The sequence below is a fragment of the Malaclemys terrapin genome, chromosome 1, assembly GCF_027887155.1.
Source record: "Malaclemys terrapin pileata isolate rMalTer1 chromosome 1, rMalTer1.hap1, whole genome shotgun sequence".
In the NCBI taxonomy this organism is placed as follows: Eukaryota; Metazoa; Chordata; order Testudines; family Emydidae; genus Malaclemys; species Malaclemys terrapin.
Genome location: NC_071505.1, coordinates 103,878,599 through 103,900,385, shown reverse-complemented (window position 1 = coordinate 103,900,385; position 21,787 = coordinate 103,878,599). Strand labels below are relative to the sequence as shown.

The window sequence follows — 21,787 nt, the reverse complement described above, 5'->3', positions numbered from 1 at the left end:
TCGACCATACAAAGTGATTTAGTTGGGGCTGGTCCTTCTTTGAGCAGAGGGTTGGACTAGATGACCTCCTGAGGTCTCTTCCAACCCTAATCTTCTATGAAAGTCTCCCTCCCACTTTCTGCTGGGCCCAGCCCCTCCCTGAGCTCTGTCTTCCCTTCAAAGTTCAAACACTCTTCTGCATCAGTTCCAAGCCCTTCCTCCCCAAGGATCTGTCTTCCTGCTCTCCCAGCACGTCTCTTCTGGAGCTTAGCCTTCTCCACAGACCTTCCCCACTAATGTCTTCCCTCCTGCTAACTCAAGGCCCTGCAAGAGCGTTCTTACTCCCTACAACATCTGTAGGCACCTCCCCAAAACCGGCAGCTGTCTCCCTTTATAAGACCCAGGTATCTTCCTTAAGCCCAACTGGGCAGCAGGTAATCAGTCTGGATGCACTGGACCCGGAGCGGCCGCCCCAAGTACCTGCTTGCCAGGCTGGTGCCTGGAGCTGGCCCTGGGTCCAGTGCATCCAGACTGATTACCTGCTGCCCAGTTGGGCTTAAGGAAGATTTCCCTGGGATTCTCTATTATCCTTCCTTACTTCTCCCCAACCTATCTATTCAGATACTTTATTAGCCCTCATCACCACAGTAACAGAGTATCATGAAAGCCCTCATTGCCGTTACCCTCACATAACCCATCAGTGCCACCCCACACGGCCTCCAGCAGAGATAACTTGATTGCAGCACAAGGCACTGCCTCTTCCCTGTACTACCACTGCATCGGTGGGTCTCGCACTTGCACAGGAGCCCATTTTCACTGTTTGTGTGTGTGTCAGGATTAGGGACTGAAGGGGCTGTAGAGTTGCAATAGCCCTGTTGTTGCTGGCTGGATCATCAGACAAGTGCCCAAGGCAGGAGTTATGTCCCTCTCATTTATCAACATCAGAAAATGTGAGGGGTTCCTCTATGCTTTATTCTTGGTATACCCCTCCTTCCTTCCCTCCCTCTTTCCAACAGGCCAACTTCTGATCTTCTTTCCTCTCGACCACAGTAACACTGCTGACCTCTTGAACTATAAATATCATTTCTTCCCATTGTCTGCTATAATACCAAGCTGGAGCAACATTGATGCTCTGTAAAGAAGTGGCAGCCAAGATCTCATCACGAAGCCAACAAACAGATGACAAGGGATCTTTTTTTTGCTTGTACCCCTTGCTGATGGAACATTTGATCTCCCCAAAGCAGTGATAAAAACAAAGATCACTGCATGAGCCCTCTGACCTCTTCCCCAGTAAAACAGAGAAAACATTCTCTCTGAAGTTCTGTCCTCTCCTTTTGCTCAGGAGGTGCCATCTCATGCAGCTGTCAGAAGGCAAAGGGGAGATCGTTAATCACAGAGCCATTGGAATTAGAAGAGAAGAGATGGATTAGCTCATCTAATCCATCTCCGCGTTGTGAAGACACTTGCACTGCCACTGTCTGTGCTATCTGGTCTGTCAACAAAGAGCTTCAATTAACAGAGTTGTCAATTCAGCCCCTTCCAGTGCCACTTATGCCTCCTAGAAAACTCTGGAAGCATTCTACTGAGAAACAATACCACTGCCATGTCAAATATATTCTGAATTTCTCATCCCTTGTTCTTTATTATGAAGAGTTTTGGCACAAAAAGAATTTCTGTTTCCTAAAAATTCACTACTCCTTCTGCTTGAAAATTAATCTGCTCCCCCCTGAAATCACAATCCACTGAATGGGACATGATCCTAGTCATTGTAACATCACAGTTTGATGATGTGGAAGACAGACAACTAAAGCTTCGGATGGGGAGTAAAGAACAGGAGCGGATGAATACTTCAGAAAACAAGATCCTGCAAAAGCGCTTAGGAATAAAGAACAAAGGGTAAAAAAAATACAGTTAATATGTAGACCCAGATGCTCAGGACCAGCCATGCTGTGCTCAGTGGAGGACCTCCCCCGTCCACCACCACCACCACCACTCTAGGACAGGCCCAGGGCCACGTCAGCCCCAGGCATAAGTTACAGCAAATGGAGAACTGCTGTAACTTACACTTACTGGTAACATCTCCCTAGGGGCTGCACAAGCAGCCAGGAATCATCAGACTGCAGAGGCACTCGTGTCACCCCGCCCGGTCCATTCTCAGCATATCTTTGATATTCCCACTATGCTTTTTTGGGGGGGCCAAACTGGGGCTGCAGAGCCAGTTGAACTGGCTCTATGCCAGCCTGGAATTCTCCTATACAAGTTGACTGCTGAGTTGCCCTGTACTGTGCCATCCAGGACCAAGAATCTGGACCACATCATACTGGACAGTGTTTCTTAAAAAAAAAAATATTATTTTACATATATTCCATGAGGCATCAACATCTTTTTCAAGCTTACCTTCAGGTTAGTTAAAATAACTGATTATAGTGTCACATTACATTCTGAGAAGTAATCTGGTTAATTTCCAGGTCAAACAATAATGCACATTTCTTGCAGGTACTTTTCAGTTCAATTATGTTATTCTTGCCCTGAGCATAAGTGAAGTTGTCATGGCAATTAACAGGGACACACGCTCAGTGTGTGATTCACACATGGCAGAAAAGCCACCTAATATTAATCCACAATCTAATGGAGACGAGCTCCAAAAATTATTAGGAATTTTGGGTACCGATTTGAGATTCCTCACAGGGCCTGTTTTTCAGAAGATGCTGAGCACCAGCCTTTTTGAGCATCAAAAATCATGAGCCATTTTTTAAAATCCTGGATCTTGTATCTAGAAAAAAAAAAATCACCAGTAATATATGTAATGGATTCTAGTCTGTGACCAGTAATCATTCACATGCAATTAATTGACTTTTTAAAAATTATCTTTAATAACCCTGTTAACCTCAATAGGGTTATACCCTGGTCTTTTTCTAGGATATATGCTCTAGCGTCTACGACAGGAGTGGCCAACCTGTGGCTCCGGAGCCACATGCGGCTTTTCAGAAGTTAACATGTGGCTCCTCATATAGGCACCGACTCCGGGGCTGGAGCTACAGGCGCCAACTTTCCAATGTGCTGGAGGGTGCTCACTGCTCAACTCCTGGCTCTGCGCCCCCTCCACCCCTTCTCCCCCCTCCCCTGAGCCTGCTATGCCCTTGCTCCTCCCCATCCCCCTCCAAGCCTCCTACACACCATGAAATAGCTGATCAGGCAGTGCGGGGAGGGAGGAGGTGAAGCTGATGGGGGCTGCTGATGTATTACTGTGACTCTTTGGCAATGTACATTGGTAAATTCTGTCTCCTTCTCAGGCTCAGGTTGGCCATCCCTGGCCTATGATCTTGCCTACACTTGTGGCAGCACATAACGTACATGTAGCTACACACGGCAGTGAAAGGCTCAGCCTTTCCCTGCTGCCTCCGCACTGCTGGAGCCTTTTCCTGCTGCCGGAGTCTTTCAGTGCAACAGGGAAAGGCCCCAGCAACAGGGAGGCAACGGGACACTCCACCGCTAAAAACTGCAGTGTAGACTTGGGAGGCACTGCTTGGGCATGTACAGAGACATAGAGGGTATATACTCTAGGGTTCAGGCATGTAGGACACCCTACACTCTGCTTGCCTAGGTAATGTCTCACTGCCTAAACTGCTATTTATGCCCATGCTAACTAGGAGTGCAGTGTCTGTATGCTACATGCCGCTGTAAGTATAGACCTACCCTATGACACTAAAGGAAGAAGAATTGCCTAGCACTGGGAGTCAAGAGACCTAAGTTCCATTCCTGGCTCTCCCACCAAGTAACTGTATGACCTTTGACAAGTCACTTAACATCTGTGTCTTTGTTTTTCTATCTGTAAAATGGGCATAATACTTATGCTATATTAATACTTCCTATACCATATCTATTCCACAGAAATGTTGTATGGAGTAATAGTTGTGCAGTACTTTGTGATCCGTTGATGGAAGTTTCTCTATGCATATTAATTATTATTATTATTAATAAAGGAGTCTTGTGCAATTCTAGAATCAGTCTACCTCGTTGGAGTCTAAAAATCAAAATGTCTAAAACCTCAGAAAGTTGATTTCTTTTCCTGAAAATTCCATTAAAACCTTCTGGAGCCAGATTCTGATTTCACATTGTATTTATAGCAGACTAACTACTTTGATTTCAGTGGATTTATTCCTGACTTACACTGGTGTAAGTGAAAGCAGAATCAGTCTCCTAGTTCCCAGCCTTATTATCCCCCCCACACACACACACACAAGGATCCCCATGAACGTGGATTCATGTCATTACTGATTCTCCTTATATTGACAAAAAGACTATACGGTGCCCTGCTTTGATGGATAGCATCCTTTTTCCATGGCAACATGATTTGACATGAGAGGTATAGGTAAAGTTTGGTTGTGCACAGATGTCTGAGCACAACATGCAGCAGAATGGACACCAAAGAGAAGATCCTGTTTAGTATGAAAATGTGTGTGGTGGGTGGGGGAGTGGTGATATTGAGCTAATACATGAGCTACAGATTTTATCAGATAAATGACAGAGCCAATCAGCCATCTCCTCCTGCTTTCCCATACAATTTTAATAAGGCCAGCCATGAGGGAGGAAAAAGGAGACTGGGACCCTATTGAATTATTCACAGCCTTAGTTGTGTATGGCAGAGGAGTCTCTCTTATTTGTCAGTAAGCGATCTTCTCCCATTGATTTTCCCCCCTCAGGATCCCAAGGTGAGAGTTAAGTTTTGAAAAATATCAAAAGATAAACAGAAGCTAAGGGCAAACTGGACAGAGACAGAGGCTGATAGAGACAGAGATGGTGGAGATTTTTATATATGTGACAAAGATCAATCAACTCTAGTATCCATCAATGATGGAAAGACTCTAATTAGCTGTCAGAATGGTCATGATGCCCAGGCACACACATGCTCAACTTCCATTAAGAATAACCTATATCTGAGCTGGCCGGATGAGAGCTGAGTGGATGAGCCCTGAAGTCCCATGGGAGAGACATGTAGCTGATTTATGTTCCTGCTTTCCCATTCCCACATCAACAGCACACTCACCACTGGAGGGGAGGAGCTCAGCTGTGATCCGCCCAGTCAATTGAGGAGTCATGTGGATGGGCTTTGAAGATAATCCTCTCTCATTTGCCTAGGCCAGAATGACGGTCAACTGTGATTTGAGGCTTGAAGCGTGGGGTCTAGTTAAGTGGTGAAATGATCAGGGCTCATCAGTAGGGAAGAGGAACCCAAAGAAAGAAATCCTGTACCTGCAATGCCCATTTTCCTTCCCTTCCCCAACACCAACAGACTCCTGTACTAGTGTTTTCAATTTTTGTAACCATCGGACTACACCACCATTCCCTAAATTACAACAAATACTTCTCAGTATGTATTTAAAGGCTGTAGAACACAAGAAGGGAGGGAAACGGTTTCGGGTTAAATGAGGGAAGTTAACTAAGAGTAATAGCATTAAAGGAAAAAAAAGATAGGCTGGATATAAGGAAAGACCTCTGGAAAATGAGGTTTATTAAGGTGGTGAAAAGTCTTTCACTGGAAGCAGTGGAAATGCCATCACATGGATCATTTAAAAGTGAACTGAACAAAGCATTGGAGTATATTGTGTAGGGAATAACTTACACTGATAGGATCATATTAGGTCATCTAGTCCATGCCCCTATGTCTTGTCAGATAGTATTCGCCACCAGCAGGATCTTCATTACATGTCCTATTAATACAAGCCCTTTGCCCAAACAGTTTCTCGCAAAAACAAAGTCCAGATGCAACAGTGTGAGCTTTCTTGGGGATACTACCAACAATAGTTTCTCGCTAGTTACCAAAACAATAATACTGGCATGCTTTACATTAGATGTACAGAAAAGGATTCAGATTCCCAGTTACACTGGTGTTTATATGGAGCAAATCCACTCAGCTCCTCTCTGTCTCATTAGTTGAGATCAGAATCTGACCCAGCTGTAGCTATGCCAGCAAACCCTCCTAGTACAGCTTATATACCAACAAAACAGGGCTTTTGTTGGTACAGTCCCCGAAACAAAACAATGTATACTGGGAAAAGCACTTTTTTACTGGTATGATAGTGTCCATACTAGAATTTTTGCTGGTACAGAAGCATCATAAAAATCATATTCCTAAGTGACATCTTTATACCAGCAAAAGTTTCTAGTGTAGATGTGGCCTAACTTATTTAAGGACCTGAAAAGGCATCATATAAATCAAAGCAAGGTTTTTAGGAAAACATGAAACAACAGCAATACAGGGGAATTTTTACCACATTGGAATTAAACCAGTGATGCACTGATAACATAGCAGTGCTTTGATTGGCAGATATTTAGACAAGTAATTGCACAATGATTACATGCCATTAGAGTGGATTCGTTTATAAAAATTGCTAGTACAAATCTAAACACTCCCTTTCACTGTCCTACAATTGAACATCACTGGAATAATTCTCTTGTGTTGCTAGAGATGAAACCCTTCCTCTTACTTTAGCTCTAGTGTTAACCAAAATGGCAGACCACTGGGAATTCAAAACTCAGTAAGGAATTTTCTAAGGGAATGCAAAACACAATAGTAAAAAACTGTGAATAAATCCTTGTGGCTCCGTGTTGGAATTGCACACAGTGGATCGGATTCTCATTTCTACTCAGGCCCCTTTCTATCCTTCTGGCATTGTAAAGGGGCCTTAATGTGGGCATAATTTCATTGTATCTAAGACCTCTTTATTCTGCCAAGTTGGTGTAAAGGTGTGTTAGTGTACATGAGAATCAACTCCAGGCAGTAATTCACAATATCTTTATGTCAATGCAGCAATTAAAATGGCAACTATTGTCTAGGACAGAGGTGAGCAAACTACGGCCCGTGGGCCACAGCTGGCCCGTGGGACCCTCCTGCCCGGCCCCTGAGCTCCTGGCCCGGGAGGCTAGCCCCTGGCCCCTCCCCCGATGTTCCCCCTTCACCACAGCCGCAGCTCGCTCCACCACCAGCACAATGCTCTGGGTGGCAAGCTCCTGAGGCAGTGCCGCTGCAGAGCCCAGCCTGACCCAGCGTTCTGTGCTGCGCAGTGCGTGGCTGTAGCACCGCCAGCCACCGGTGCTCCAGGCAGCACGGTAAGAGGGCAGGGAGCAGAGGGGGTTGGATAGAGGGCAGGGGAGTGGTTAGGGGTCGGCACGGTCAGAGGGCGGGGAACAAGGGAGTTGAATGGGAGCAGGGGTCCGGGGGGGGGGGGGGGGCAGCCAGGAAGGAGAGGGGGGTTGGATGGGGCAGCAGGGGGCAGTCAGGGACGGGGGTTCCGGGGGTGGATGGGGCAGGGGTCCTGGAGGTGGGCCATCAGGGGGCAAGAACCAGGGGTGGCAAATGGTGGGGGGCCACACACCCCTCCCCTAACCAGCCCTTCATACAATTTCCAAAACCCAATGCAGCCCTCAGGCCATAAAGTTTGCCTGCCCCTGGTCTAGGACTATCAGGATTTTAAAAACACCTACATGATTCAGCTTCAAGATTGTAACAGGTCAAAGTCAGGTTAGTTGATTCCTAGTTTGTAGTCACATCTCTCATACTGAGTGCTGTGATGTTTTATTAGGGTTGGTGTATGCCTTTATCTAAGCAGATCAGAAGAGCCTCACCTCCAAAATATTCTGCTATAAAATCTGTCTGTATTGAAGCAAGGCAATATTTGCTTCTCATTGGTAAACCGGTGTGCATGTAATCACCTTGAAATATTTAACTGGCCAGATTTCATTTCACAAACAGCATGGGGCGTGGCATCAGATTAGTGTATAAATAAACTGGGATATAAATCACTATAAACCAGCCATTAAATTGGTATATAAATAAAAAATTAAAGAAGTCAGAGATGGAAAAGACCCATCAGATCATCCTGTTTGTATTTTGCAGTGTTCTCACCCTATGAATGCACCAGACATCACTCTTGATTAGCCAAGAGACATAGAAAAACGCCCTCCCCCCATCTCTCTCAAGAGAGAAAGTGAGAGAGACAGAGAGAGCGCCACATGCATATTAATAGAGCTATATTTTGACTGGCTGAATGATTTGACATGATTAGTGATGGTATGCTTTACCTGTCAACATCTCCACACTGCAATAGGAAAAGCCTCTAATATTCCTATGCAGAATATCATAGATAAGGTTTGGGAGAGGGGTGGTCACTTTCAATGGTGCTATAATTCTGGGGATCTCCCTAAATGCCCTATATCTGTTTTCAAGGATGAAAGTAGGCACCTTTCCACTCTCTTCTATGATACATATGAGAGAAAAAGCCCAGCCAGCCAGGAGGTTCACAGAATCAGAATATTCTCAAATATTACACATAGAACAACTATGTTAAAAGAACATTATTGAGGTTGAAAAGTCAAGCATTCAAGAGTTAGGAAATGCCAGAATTATGGTTGCCCATACAACCTTAATCCAGCTCCTTCGTATGTATGGTTATGACACCATGGATGGTGCTCACTTAATGAGCAGCTATTCAATATTTGGTTTTATCCTCATTGTTCAATGTGTGACCCTAGGTATTATTTATTGCACACTATTCAAACCCTGCTCTGAAGACAGTATTATGGAATTCCAAGACCTTCAGAACTCGAAAGACTATGGGCAGCTGCCAAATGACTGACCTTCTTAGTGGTCTGTCTCAAACCCATATTAATAAGCAATATGCATTCAGGAAGAACAACTGGCATTGACTGGTGCGGTGATGTCATACTTTGGTGTCCATAAATTTGAAGCCAAGTTAGCAATTTTTAAAACAACGCAGATATTCTTCTGGCGGTAGGAAGGAAGGAGGATGTGAAGAATGGATAGCAGGCTAGAAGGAGCATGGGAAGGCTAGAGAAAAATAGCAGCAAGGAAAGAAGGATGTTGATTGTTTATGTCAGCTATGCGTACATACGGCTTTCCTTATTATTCAGAAAAAATTAGGGCAAAAATTCTCTGCAGTCAGCATTTAATACAGATATGATAATGACATATTTATCATAAGGTACAGAATTGATGGAAAACTCTTCAATCTCCGAAGACTTACTACAAAGAAAAGTTCTTGAGAAACTCAAACGTGAAGCCCTTTCTGCAGATGATTGTGCTCTACTTAGTCACAGTGAAAGTGACCTACAGCTTATCCTAAATTGGTTCTCAGAGGCAACTGAACAGTTTGGACTCAGCATCAGTCTAGAAAAAAGTGAAGTCCTCTTCCAACCAGTTCCATCAACCGTTACCATTGAGCCAAACATCATCATTGATAGTACAGAACGTTCATCACTTTACATAACTTGGCAATACCATCTCAAGTGATGGTTTGCTGGATCAGGAAACATCAAATAGAATATGAAAGGCAAGGCAGGCTTTCAGAAGACTTCGCCGTAGGATACACAACCAGCATACCATCAAACAGTCAACAAAACTGATAATATACAGTGTAACACTGATAGCATCCCTTTTATATGGATGTGAAACGTGGACAGTTTACCACAGACACATTAAGCAACTTGAAAAATGTTACATTCACTGTCTCAGCTCTGTTCTGAAAGTCCACTGGCATGACAAAGTGTCAAACATTAACATCCTTGAAAAAGCAAAAACAACCAGCATCAAGGCAATGAGCATCAAAGCTCAGCTTAGATGGACATGTCATGTTATCAGAATGTGTAACGAGAGACTCCCCCCAAAAAAGCTTTCTGTAGTGAGCTGAACTTCGGAAAGCGCAAGAGGGGTAGTCAGCAAAAACACTTGAAGGACACCCTTAAACAGAATCTGCCCTTATGCAGCATAAATAGTGATTGCTACTCTTTGAAGTTTAAGGACAGACCTGAATGGGGAGCAGCTATCAAAAAAGGTTGTTAACACTTTGAGGAGAACAGATGTGAAAAACTGAATGAGAAAAAAAAATGAAAAGGCCAAGCTTCATGCCAAGTCTTCAGTGGGAGCCGGCGTATTCCTATATAACATCTGTTCATGATCTTCCTCCTCACGGATCAAACTATACAGCCCCATGAGAACACGTGCTGCGGTGACAGCATCGTTGGATATAACGACAACCACACAAATTTACCCTTGCTTTTACAAATATCAGCTCAGGTCAGCCCAAAAAGCAGAATGGTGTTACCTATACATTGTCAAGCAGACGACTTGAGTGTCTGTGCCAACTTCGGCATCTTGCTCCTGGGATGGATGCAGATGTGTTTAGCTCCTGAGGATTGGGAAGTGAAGCCCCATGTCTTTTCTCTAGTAATACTTGCTAGCTACTGTATAAGTATCACAGATGAGCCCCAAAAGGACATCCATCCAGATCCCTCATGACTTCAATGGGTCTTAAGCAAGTGCTGAAGTAATTTGCAGAGCCGAAATTGGGGAATAATGATAATATTCGTCTCCGCCACCACACAGAGGCAACGTGAGGGTTAGACCAGTGGTTTTTTACCTTTTTTTCCATTTGTTGACCCCTAAAAAAAAGGTCAAATGGTGGTGCAGACCCCTTTGGAAATCTTAGACATAGTCTGTAGGCCCCCTGGGGGCCATGGACAACCTGCTGAAAACCACTGTTCTATGGTAACGACAACCTTTCGCAGACTCCTCAGACATAGTCTGCTGACCCTCAGGGGTCCACAGACCACAGGTTGAAAACCACTAGGTTAGATCATTCATGCTTGTAAAATGCTTCAAGTTCCTAACATGGAAGTTGCTATGTAAATAAAAATATATGTCCATCTTCCATAAATTCTTCACTTTCCCCGATGATTGTCCCCCTGCCCACCATCAAAGTCTTCTCCTTCTGACATCACAATAAGTTTTTTGCAGGTGGCTTCCATGATGCTATATATATAATTATTATGCACTCACATTATGAATATATATAGGATTATTATGAGCTTACATTATGAGTTTATGGAGAAGAGGCAGCTATCATTCCAATGAACATGCCAAAGCATAATGGTTCCTTTGCTCCTGACAATAGGGTTGGCCACATAAAAGCTGTATGCTCAATGCCAATGCCCTTAGTAATAATGATCATGAACATACAAAGAAACATACAGAGGAGATGACACACAGTACCATAATTGTTTCCAAATAAACAGGATATTCTAAACATTTTGGGGGAAGCATCAGCTACTTATTTGTAAGTTGAATCTCTCTAAAGCAGTCTGGCGACACTATTTCTATCCAAGTTGCACAGGGAAAGGAAGTCAGTTTCCATAGCAATTCCACGGTCACTTTATGACCAGATGGAACACATGCCCCATGTTCCGGAACACAAAACACAGCTGTTCATCCATCACCATTGATGGGAAAGGCCTAGGTAGTCGGGGAAGAAAGGCCTAGTGGCAGCAGCAAGGCTTGGAGGAAAACAGACAACGCTTTTTCCCCTTTTAGCCAAGTTTATTCCAAAGTATAAATTCAGGCCTGTGATACACAGAAGGTTGAAATAGAAGGTTTAAAAATACAGAAATATGTGTAGTGTGGAGGACAGTGGAGCCCTGTGAAAGAGAAGAACAAAGGTCTTTGGAGAGAGGGAAGCATGTTTTATCTCCCTTCTGATCTGGGAGGCCTACACGTGATACAATATGATCTCTGGAGGGGACACACATCAGTGTTTTGGATTACAAACAGTATGGGCTTCATGTAGCATTTGCCCACAGTTCCTGCTATCACCAGGGGGTTTGTTTTGTTTTCATGAAGAAAAAAAATCTTATTAACCAGGAACATATGGCAGGAATTTGTTTGTTTGTAAGCTTTTTAGACTCCAATACCTTTCTCGGTGGCCTCCTGAGGAGCAGTTCTTCCCTTCCTGCCCTAAGCAATATGATGCAGAAGTCTGCCTGAATACCCCAAGGACTGCAGTCCTGACTAGGGCTCAGTAACCAGAGAGAGGTACACTTGGGGTGACAGTGCTCAGAAGGCAGAGTCCTTCTAATGGCTGTATTATTTTTCTTAGTGACATGTTTTAATAATAATATAGGGTGTACACACACACACACACACACACACAATGAATAAAAATATTTTAAAAGGAAGAAATAAATGAGCGTAGCACATGCAGCCATTTAGACCAAAAGGACTCAGCCATAGAAGTGAAGGGCAAAAATAAAATGCCATCATACCAAAGTAGTTCTTTTAAAAAGGTATTTTCTTACCAAACAACATTATATCAGGGTACAATACTTCCCCATCTCTATTCTCCTCCCTTTCCTACATTATTTGGCTACCTGCCTTCCTTAGAGCAGGTTTGGGATACAAATAAATGGTTTATGGCTAAAGCACAGGTCTTGGGCTCGGAAGACCTGGGTTCTAGTCCTTGTTTTGCCACGGACTTCTTGTATGACCTTAGGCAAGTCATTGAGCCTCTCTGTGTCTCAGTTCCACAGCTGTAAAATGGGGGTGATGATATTCACAGAGGCAGCATGACATTAAATCATTAATATTCACAAAATACGTTGAGATTCATAGATAGAAGTGTCAAGTGTTGCCATAAACTGGTGTGCTGGCCTCATCCACTATTTTTTGTGGACTTGGATTAGGACACAGAAACATAGGAGCAGCCACACCAGAGCAGACTAAGACCAGAGTTTCTAAAGGTGTTTAGGTTCTTAAAGATACAGATAGGTGCCTAGTGGGGTTTAAAAAAGGTACGTCGGCAAGCTAGATGCCTAATTCCCACTAAGCATCTATCTGCATCTCTAGGTGATTAATGAGCTTTGAAACTCTGGCCCCAATTGTCCATCTCATTGAATATGCTGCCTTCAGCAACGGCCAACACCTAATAGCTGCAAAGGAACAAACCAGATCCTAGGCTCTCTGTTGCTTATCCCATTTCCAAAAACTTTCTGATGGCTCATAATGCCAGACGAGTCAGCTGGTGGTTATTTCTGCTCCAGTGAGGTGGAACCAAAGGAATAGCTACTCTCCAGTCCCCCGAGTGCCACAAGAGGTATTTTTATATGCTGGTCCTCATTCCTCAGCAGCACTAGAGATGGGCACAGCTGGCACACAAACTGGATACATTGTTTTCCCTAGTGGTTTCATTGGTGTATGGAATGTGGCCTTCAAAACAACCAAAATGTTTCACACACTTTACCACTGTACACCAGATTTAGGTCTCCAGAACTTTTCAAGATAGGCAAAATAGATAAGGCCAGATCTGCAGCTGGTATAAATTGGCATAGCTCCAGTTACTCACACCAGCCGAGGATATGATTATTACTATTATTGGATTTACCAAAAAAAGGGTGTGATTTTAAATCAGTTTAGTCAACCCACTGTGTGGACACTCTTATTTTGGTTAAATCAGACTTATTTTGGCTTAACTTAAATCAACTGAGAACAGATTTAAGCTAAACCAAAGTATGCCACTACCAAACATATAGTGATTTTAATATTAAAATAAATAGCCCGGAAACAGCTGTCCTAACTGGATTATTTATTTTCAGATTTAATTCAATAGAAATCTCAATTTTTAAAAAATATTTAATGAAGTTGCCAAAGATCTTTAGAAGCCAGTTACCCTACTGCAGAATTCCTCTCCACCTTGCTGTGCAGTACACAGGGCCTTATTCACAGCATTGCATTTGGTAAATACACTTACAGTACCCCAGCCCTATCACTATGCTTGGATTTTCCAGAGAGACATGTTAAAAGTTGATGGTCAAAATGTTCTTTTCCTTCCCTCTTCTCTTCCCCTCCCAGCTAGTACAGATTGTCATTTTGTTTAATTGGATGAACATTTATCTCCTGATGGGGGGAGCTGGCAAATCTACAGTCACACTCCCTGCCATTCCTATTTAACAAGAGACTGTTGAGAGGAACTGATTACAGGGAAGTGAAGTTCTATTTCCCTGGCTCTCACTGCCACAGGCAATCAATTTGAAGCCAAGGTTCTATCTTGAAAATCCCAAACACAATTGAAAAAAAATGCTAAAATCAAAAATGAAAAAGTTGCCCTCAGTCATTCCTCTGGGTCCAGCATCTCCCCTGGGTTCTTCTGGTGCATCACTCGAAGCACAGCTATAGGATATACTTCACTGTGCTGACTGCTGTCACTGGGGTCCTCTGTATCAAATGAATAACCCCTCACCCTCTCCCACCCTTGAAAAGGAATGTGCTGGAGAGTCCATTGTGGCTGTCAGGCTGAGAAAAATGGGCTACTCAGCACCACTAGGGGCCCATCTATCCCTCACTCCACCACTTAACAGTCTGTTATGAGACCAAAGAGAGCTGCTGCAAAGGTAGCAAGAGCAATAGAATTCCTTCCTAACTCCAACTAAAGCAATCTTTTCCTATCTGAGGGGGAAGGGAAATCATAGCATAGTGATTTAGAGATGGCAAAGGAGAGCAAAGACTCTAGCTAAGGCACAGAGTGAATTTTGGAGGAAGGTTAGAGCTAGAGTACTGAACTATACCTTTTACCTCTTTCTTGTACCTCTATGAAGCCATAGACTGAGTAAAGCACAGGCAGCCATAACCCAGCCTTCTCCCACGTAACTTTGTCACACTCCCTCAACCCTGAATAGCGAGGACCAGCACTGAATGTAGGAGGGGAGCTCAATCTCTAGTCACGTCTTGGCTTTTCCGCTTATGCTAATTGTGGTTCTGGTTTCAAATACTTTCACTGTCCACCACAAAATACAATCTGGCCTCTGCTCATAATAGCTACCAAAACCAAACTCAGGACTCCTTGTGTCAGATGTGCACAGCTAGAAGTAAGACTGCTATTACCCCTGAAGCAAAAGTATGTGCTACTTCCTGGATTGATTCAGGATGGGTTGGGGGAAGCGGATCCACTGGAAAGAAAAAATCCTGAAGACAGTTAAGATCTCTCTTGTTTTTCACAGCTTTCCAGTTTCCTATTCTCTTCATCCTTTGCCTCTGCGACAATAATCCTAAATGTGAAAGATGCAAGATGTGCTGCCTTAGGATGTTCACTGTCAAGTCATCTCTTCATTGCTGAACCATGGATCCCTTTGTTTTCAGGTATTATTTGCCCCTGAATATTTTTGTATTATTCATGTATAGCAGGCAATATAATAATAATTTACTGGAATGTAGTGCTCTTTAGTCCTTTACAAACAGTAATTACATAGGAATCACATCAGCCTCCTCTGAAATGTAGCCACCTCTGGGGTGGAACTGTTTAACAATGCACAGCAATACTAAACAACCATTTAGGTCAGGGACTGAAGAATACTGTAGCCAGTTAAAACTGCAGAGAAAATCTAGCAAGACAGTTCATAATTAACAAAGTTGAATCTTGACCAGGACATCAACACTAGATATGGCTAAAATCAGGAGTGGTTTTGGTTTCGCAAAACCTCATTGTCAGAGTTTTGATTTTGCACAGCTAAAATCTGGGGTGGTTCAGATCTAGATCCCAATTTATCAGAATCCCCCAAAAGTGTATGAAGGGAGATGGATAAATGACACAAGTTTGAATCCATCTGACATTAACACCTCCCTGCGTATAAAAAGGTACAGGGGACCTTTAAGGAGCACAAGTGATCAGGGCCTTGGTTTTATAGCTCATCCAGAAAACAGCTACTACAGCCACACAGGGCTTCTTAGGGCACTGGCTCAGTACGGACTATGGGTATGTCTATACTGCATGACTGTAGCTTGTGCAAACATACCTGAGTTAGCTTTAGTCGAGCAAGCTCAGATATCAGAGCTGTGTAGCCGTGGCAGCATGTGCTTCAGTGCTAGCTGTACAAGTCCGCCTGGAACCCTGGGTAATTACTCACAGGGCTAGCCCATACTAATGCGGCTTCACTGTGCCAGTACCTGAGCTAGCTAGATTAAAGCTAGCTCAGGAATGTCCACTCAAACTACAGTCACACCCCATGGCTGCAGAATAGACATAACCTCAGAGGGAACCTTGCCTTTGAATCACCAATCCATTTCCTGCAACACCTACATGTTGCTTGGAGGTCTCTCAAAAAGGCATAACTTGCCAAGACTTATACTCCTAATATATAATATGATGTCTATAAATTCCTAGCTTTGGTACACTAGGGGGTTGGATGTTTTCTGGCTCGCCAAGTTCCTATTAACTCATGGTTCATTTCTGTCCTCTTGAAAAATTAACTTATGCTTCCAGCTACATTGGCAAAGGAAACATTAAAAACTGAGTAACAGGCCAAAGGTAAACAAAGTATAAACCCAAATATTGTGACAGCTGTAACTCTTCTAATCAAATAGCTTCTATGCCTATTGCTGCCATAGCCTTTTGAGGATATCAGCCAGCAGGTATAGGAAGGGAAAAGGAGAATGGACTCCATCAAACCATCCTCATTCGCATGGACAACATCTTTAATGAAGGCCTGCCCCTGTATCTGCTATGGCCTGTCTCTTAGTGTGCCCCACACAGCTGGGAGAACCGTGACCTGTCCCAGAACTGGAGGCTGTGATCTGGATGAAACCAGCCTAGCTGTACAATATATTGTCCATGGGTATGAAGGGGGATATGGTCAGAGAGTTTGTGTGAGTAAACTTATTGTATTGCTCTTTGCCTAAGCTAGTGACCACCTAATGAAAATTCCAGAAGCTCTTTGAAGAGGGAACACCTCCTCCAGCCCAAAAAGAAATTGAAAGGAGATTGCTAATGAGAGCTTTTCTAGCCCCCTCCCTCCTTTAAAACTGAAAGTTGGTCAATTGATAAGGTAGCAAGTCACAAACACACCTACCTCCACACAGTAAATATACCTATGGCATCAGTTCATTGTTAAATACAGTGACCTTCAGACCCTCTAGTGGCTATGCATTAACCCCACATATCCAATACTTTGAAATGTAAAGCCACTGCATAAGACAAATTGATCTATAAACAACACAGATTTATCAAGGCACGCCTCTCCTTTTTCACCTTTGTTGAGAGGGACACAGATTCGTCCCTCAATCACATACAACTATCTACCTACACTTATCTGATTCATGAAGCATCAAGAAAATCTAGGTCAGGAATATGCACAGATGCACATGCGCCCGCCCACACATACATTCCCTGTACCTTCCACAGTGAGGAAATAAACAACAGCCTCACCCTGAAAGTGCCTCGGACCAAACTGGATATGTAAATGTGTCAACACTCTGTGTCTAGACTGCCTCTTCAGAGACTGGAAAATATGCTACTAAAGATTCTAGTCAGCTGCTAACACTTTGCATTCTCCCACGGAGCTTAGCACTAGAACAGGAAGGGGGAAGCACTCCAAGGGACCAATATGACCAGCCATGTCAGCAATTACACTTCAGTTGAAAGAAAATACATGTACATCCTCTCAATGACCCATAACCCTAAACGTTGCTTAGTTAAAGATACATGTTTTTTTAAAGACAATCATTCCTGCATTAATTTGCGAGATTCCCAGAAGGTGGTGACAGGAGATAGTCACTACTGCTCAAAATAGAGGAGAAGAATTTCCAAAGTACAACACAGTATCCAATATATATGTATAACAAGAGGATGCACTCCTGTTGGCATCTTCCCTTTCATGTGAAATCCTAATTCTTCCATTTTGTCAGTGAAAACTCTTTGTCCATCTCCAAGCCCATAAGGAGGAAGAGAATCTATAAGGCCAGCTCTGCATATCCAGGCAATTCCATCCCTGTCATGTCTTATTGCTTCAGTCACTGCTACAAGTTGATGGCCAATGGCCACAATTATCACCAGAAGCCAGGATCCTTCCCTGTGCCTTTAAAGAGCAGCATTTCTTTTCCCAGACTCTCAAAGGCAAGAAGTGTCACTGAGCAGTGCCTCCCACCCAAGAGACGGGGGGGGGGGGTAGAACCACATATTTCATGACAGAACCTACCAATTTCTGCTATGTGCTAGTACTGAATTCTGCTGGAAGCTGGAAATTCTGCAGCAGCGTGAAATGCATGGGAAAAATGCAAATGCAGAAGATTTTACTGAATTAAAAATTACAAAAATTATTTTATTCATGTTCATATTTAATTCAATACTAACCTCTGCATATGAATGTTCCCCCCCACCACACACACACACACTTAATGCTTTCATGCTAATGCAGAGTTTCCAGTCACCCAAACAAATACACAGAGCTGTGGGTGCTAGCAGCAAATTGGCTTATCTGCCATGACGACTATCCGCACGAGGCATCTCTGATTGGGTTGTCTGTCAAAGCCCCAGTTCACCTTTACTGGTTACTATTGCCCTTTATGTGCACAATAGAGAAAAGGAAGAAAAAAGATGGACACACTTACGCAAGGCATGCCACTCATCCTGGCGGATTGTCTTGGTGATGTTGTAGGTGAGGTTCTTGGGAATTGTTGCTGAGGAGTAGTGGTACTTGATGTACGTGCACTGATCAATTGCTCCTGTGACAGCCAAAAAGAAAAATAAATAAAATGTTGTTAAACAAGAGCAATTTGTTCTCCCAGTCAAGGCCCTTCACTACCAAAAAACAGAGTGAAAGCCAAATTAACTGCTTGGGTAACTTCATTGAATCTATTGGGATTGCTAGGGCTGTCTTTGACTCACTAGGGCTATCCTACTTACAGATGTGGAGGGCACACTTTTTGGATCTGTCCTTCAGTAAGAAAAAGCATAGTAGAGCAGAGATGAAATATTTTTATATATATAATATTTCATCATATATATATAAAAATAATTCTCACAGGGATTTTTCTCCTGGGAACAGGAAGGAGACAGAGAACCACACCTGACAGATGATAGTCATGCAGCTTAGTGTACCTCTGGAAGGTGCTCAAATACCATGGTGATGCGTATGGTATAAGAATCAGAAGAGAACAGAACAGAAGCAGAATGCAGTGGCATCACATGACCAAAAAATGACAAGCTTCAAACTCAAACATGAATGGCCAGCATTGTGCCCTATTTATTGTGTAGCTGAGATTTCATCATCTGCAGTCTATGGGAGGCAGCTGTATGTGATACTACTTTTTTGTTTGATTTGATGCTGGAGGGACTACATTTTCTTTTTATAGCCATTCCCCTCTCCCCACAATAATCCCCACTGCAAGATTTGGTCTCCTGAGGAACCTCTCAGTGAAAGTAATGCCCATGGAAGCAATGGGTTCGCTTTAGTCACAGGCTCCCCCACAACTCATGCCTTAGCCAATGTTTGCTTCTGATCAGAAACACTTAGAAGTTCAGTGATGCAAGGATGGCTGCAATGACAGTAGGGGTTCCTACATCCCTTTCCCTGGCACCCCCATCAACATTTCTTTCATCAGACCATTTTGCTAAGAAATTAGGGTCTGACCAAAAGCCCACTAAAGTCAACTTTCCTTTGACTTCCATGAGCTTTGGATCAGGTCCTTAATAAATAAGTAAATATTCTCAGTGTCACTCCACTGCCATGCTCAGTTCACCACTCGGAGGAGACACAGACTTTGCTAACAGTTACCTCTCTGATTGATACTCAACAGATGATAGAAAAATACATTTATTAAAGCAATACGCCATACACCAATAAAACAAATGAGAAAATGATGCAATCCAGTACTAGGGCCAGGAATGGAGCACCCACCATTAGCACCAACTTAAAAGGCATTTAAACACATGATGCCAAGAGTCCTGTCTTTCAGCTCCAAAGGGTTAATTATGCTTTCACCATTCGCCTCTTGAGATCTAGGCTTCAAGCTGCCTCAGGTCATAAATGTTACTTGGCATGAACTGAAACAATGCACCATGGATTCAGAGTGTGAATAAAACATTATACAACAAAATTATTAGTTACAACCCAGACTGTTAGCATCTTCTGAAGTTAGTGCAGCACAAACATTGGAGGTCCTCACTGTTTGCTTTTCTTAAGTGTTCTTTGCATTCTGCCTTTGACAGCAATTAGATTAGACAAAGCCAAATATTATAGGGGAAAAAGGCAAAATATTTACATATGTATCCGCCTGCCCTGACAGCGTGATGGGCTTCTGTGTGTGCCTGCACCATCTGGGCACCAAATGTACGCCCAGAATGAAAGTTTCAAACCAAGAATAGTATTTAAAAAAAGAAAGCTACCGTGGAAAGATCTTCTTTAAAAATATATATCAACCTTCCTAGTGATGAACTTAACGTCTTCATGCTAATTTGTAAAAACATTCTACCCGCTTTTGCTCAGCTACATTCATGGTTCAGAAATTTTGGCAGAAAGATGGAAATTGCTTATTTGTCTGGAAATAATCTTCATGTTATCCGATACCTATCCAGAGAGAGGACTTGCCTAAAGCAGCAGCAAGGAACACAGATTCACAACTGAAAAAAAAAACAAAAACACATAGTATTCCATTTATTAATATGTTTAAAGGAATGCAATCAACACTGATGGGCTGTGCTAACTTCCTGTGAGATGCTGAGCACCCTCTATTCCCATTGCTGTCATTGAGACCTCGGCACCTTGCAGCATCAAACCCTACGACAAGAAAGAGACTATGACCTCAATTCAGGGCATAACTTAAGCATGTGCTTAAGTCCCATTGGCATCCATGGGATTTAAGCACATGCTTAACTGTTATCCTGAACAGGAATGCATTCCTCAACAAAGGCCTGTGTTTGCAGTGGTAATTGTTTAACTTGGGCTATGTCTACACTATGAGAGTAGTTCGATTTTACTTAAATCGAATTTTTGGAATCGATATTGCAAAGTCGAACGTGTGTGTCCACACTAAGGACAGTAATTCGACTTTGTGAGTCCACAGTAACGGGGAAAGCGTCGACATTGGAAGCAGTGCACTGTGGGCAGCTATCCCACAGTTCCCGCAGTCCCCGCTGCCCATTGGAATTCTAGGTGGAGCCGCAAATGCCTTCTGGGTAAAAAAAATGTGTCCAGGGTGCTTTTGGGTAACTGTCGTCATCCGTCCATCACTCCCGCCCTCCCTCCCTGAAAGCGCCGGCGGGAAATCAGTTCGCGCACTTTTCTAGTCAGTGACAGCGCGGACACCACAACACTGCGAGCATGGAGCATGCTGCGACCATCGCTGCAGTTGTGGCCGCTCTCAACGCCTCGCAGCTTATCATACACCTTTCCCTGAGGCAGATGCAGATAAGTCAGGCGAGGCGGCTACGGCACCGCGGTGAGGGCCTGAAGTCTGAGAGTAGCACAGACCTCTCAGAAAGCACGGGACCCAGCGCCGAGGACATCACGGTGGCAATGGGTCATGTTGATGCCGTGGAACGGCGATTCTGGGCACGGGAAACAAGCACTGAGTGGTGGGACCGCATAGTGCTGCAGGTCTGGGATGAATCCCAGTGGCTGCGAAACTTTCGCATGCGGAAGGGAACTTCCCTGGAACTTTGTGAGTTGCTGTCCCCTGCCCTGAAGCGCAATGACACCAGGATGCGAGCAGCCCTGACTGTCCAGAAGCGAGTGGCCATAGCCCTCTGGAAGCTTGCAACGCCAGACAGCTACCGGTCAGTCGCGAACCAGTTTGGCGTGGGCAAATCTACCGTGGGGGTTGTTGTGATGCAAGTAGCCAAGGCAATCGTTGATGTACTGCTGTCAAAGGTAGTGACCTTGGGAAACGTGGAGGCGATCATAGATGGCTTCGCAGCGATGGGATTCCCAAACTGCGGTGGGGCCATAGATGGAACTCACATCCCTATCCTGGCACCGGACCACCAGGCCAGCCAGTACATTAATAGAAAGGGCTACTTTTCCATGGTGCTGCAAGCACTGGTGGACCACAGGGGACGTTTTACCAACATCTACGTCGGATGGCCGGGCAAGGCTCATGATGCTCGTGTTTTCAGGAACTCTGGTCTGTTTAGACGGCTGCAGCAAGGTATTTACTTCCCGGACCACAAAATAACTGTTGGGGATGTGGAGATGC

The 21,787-nt window shown here is 43.8% G+C and overlaps 1 protein-coding gene across 1 annotated transcript in view; it reads right to left on the bottom strand.

Annotated features, from left to right (window-relative positions):
• The window catches only part of TMEM178B (transmembrane protein 178B), a 318,474-nt gene that overhangs the window by 201,176 nt on the left and 95,511 nt on the right, over positions 1 to 21,787 (bottom strand). The window contains exon 2 of the mRNA XM_054033990.1: positions 18,203 to 18,316. Within this exon, the coding sequence (XP_053889965.1) occupies positions 18,203 to 18,316 (114 nt within the window). The remainder of the gene's footprint in view (positions 1 to 18,202; positions 18,317 to 21,787) is intronic.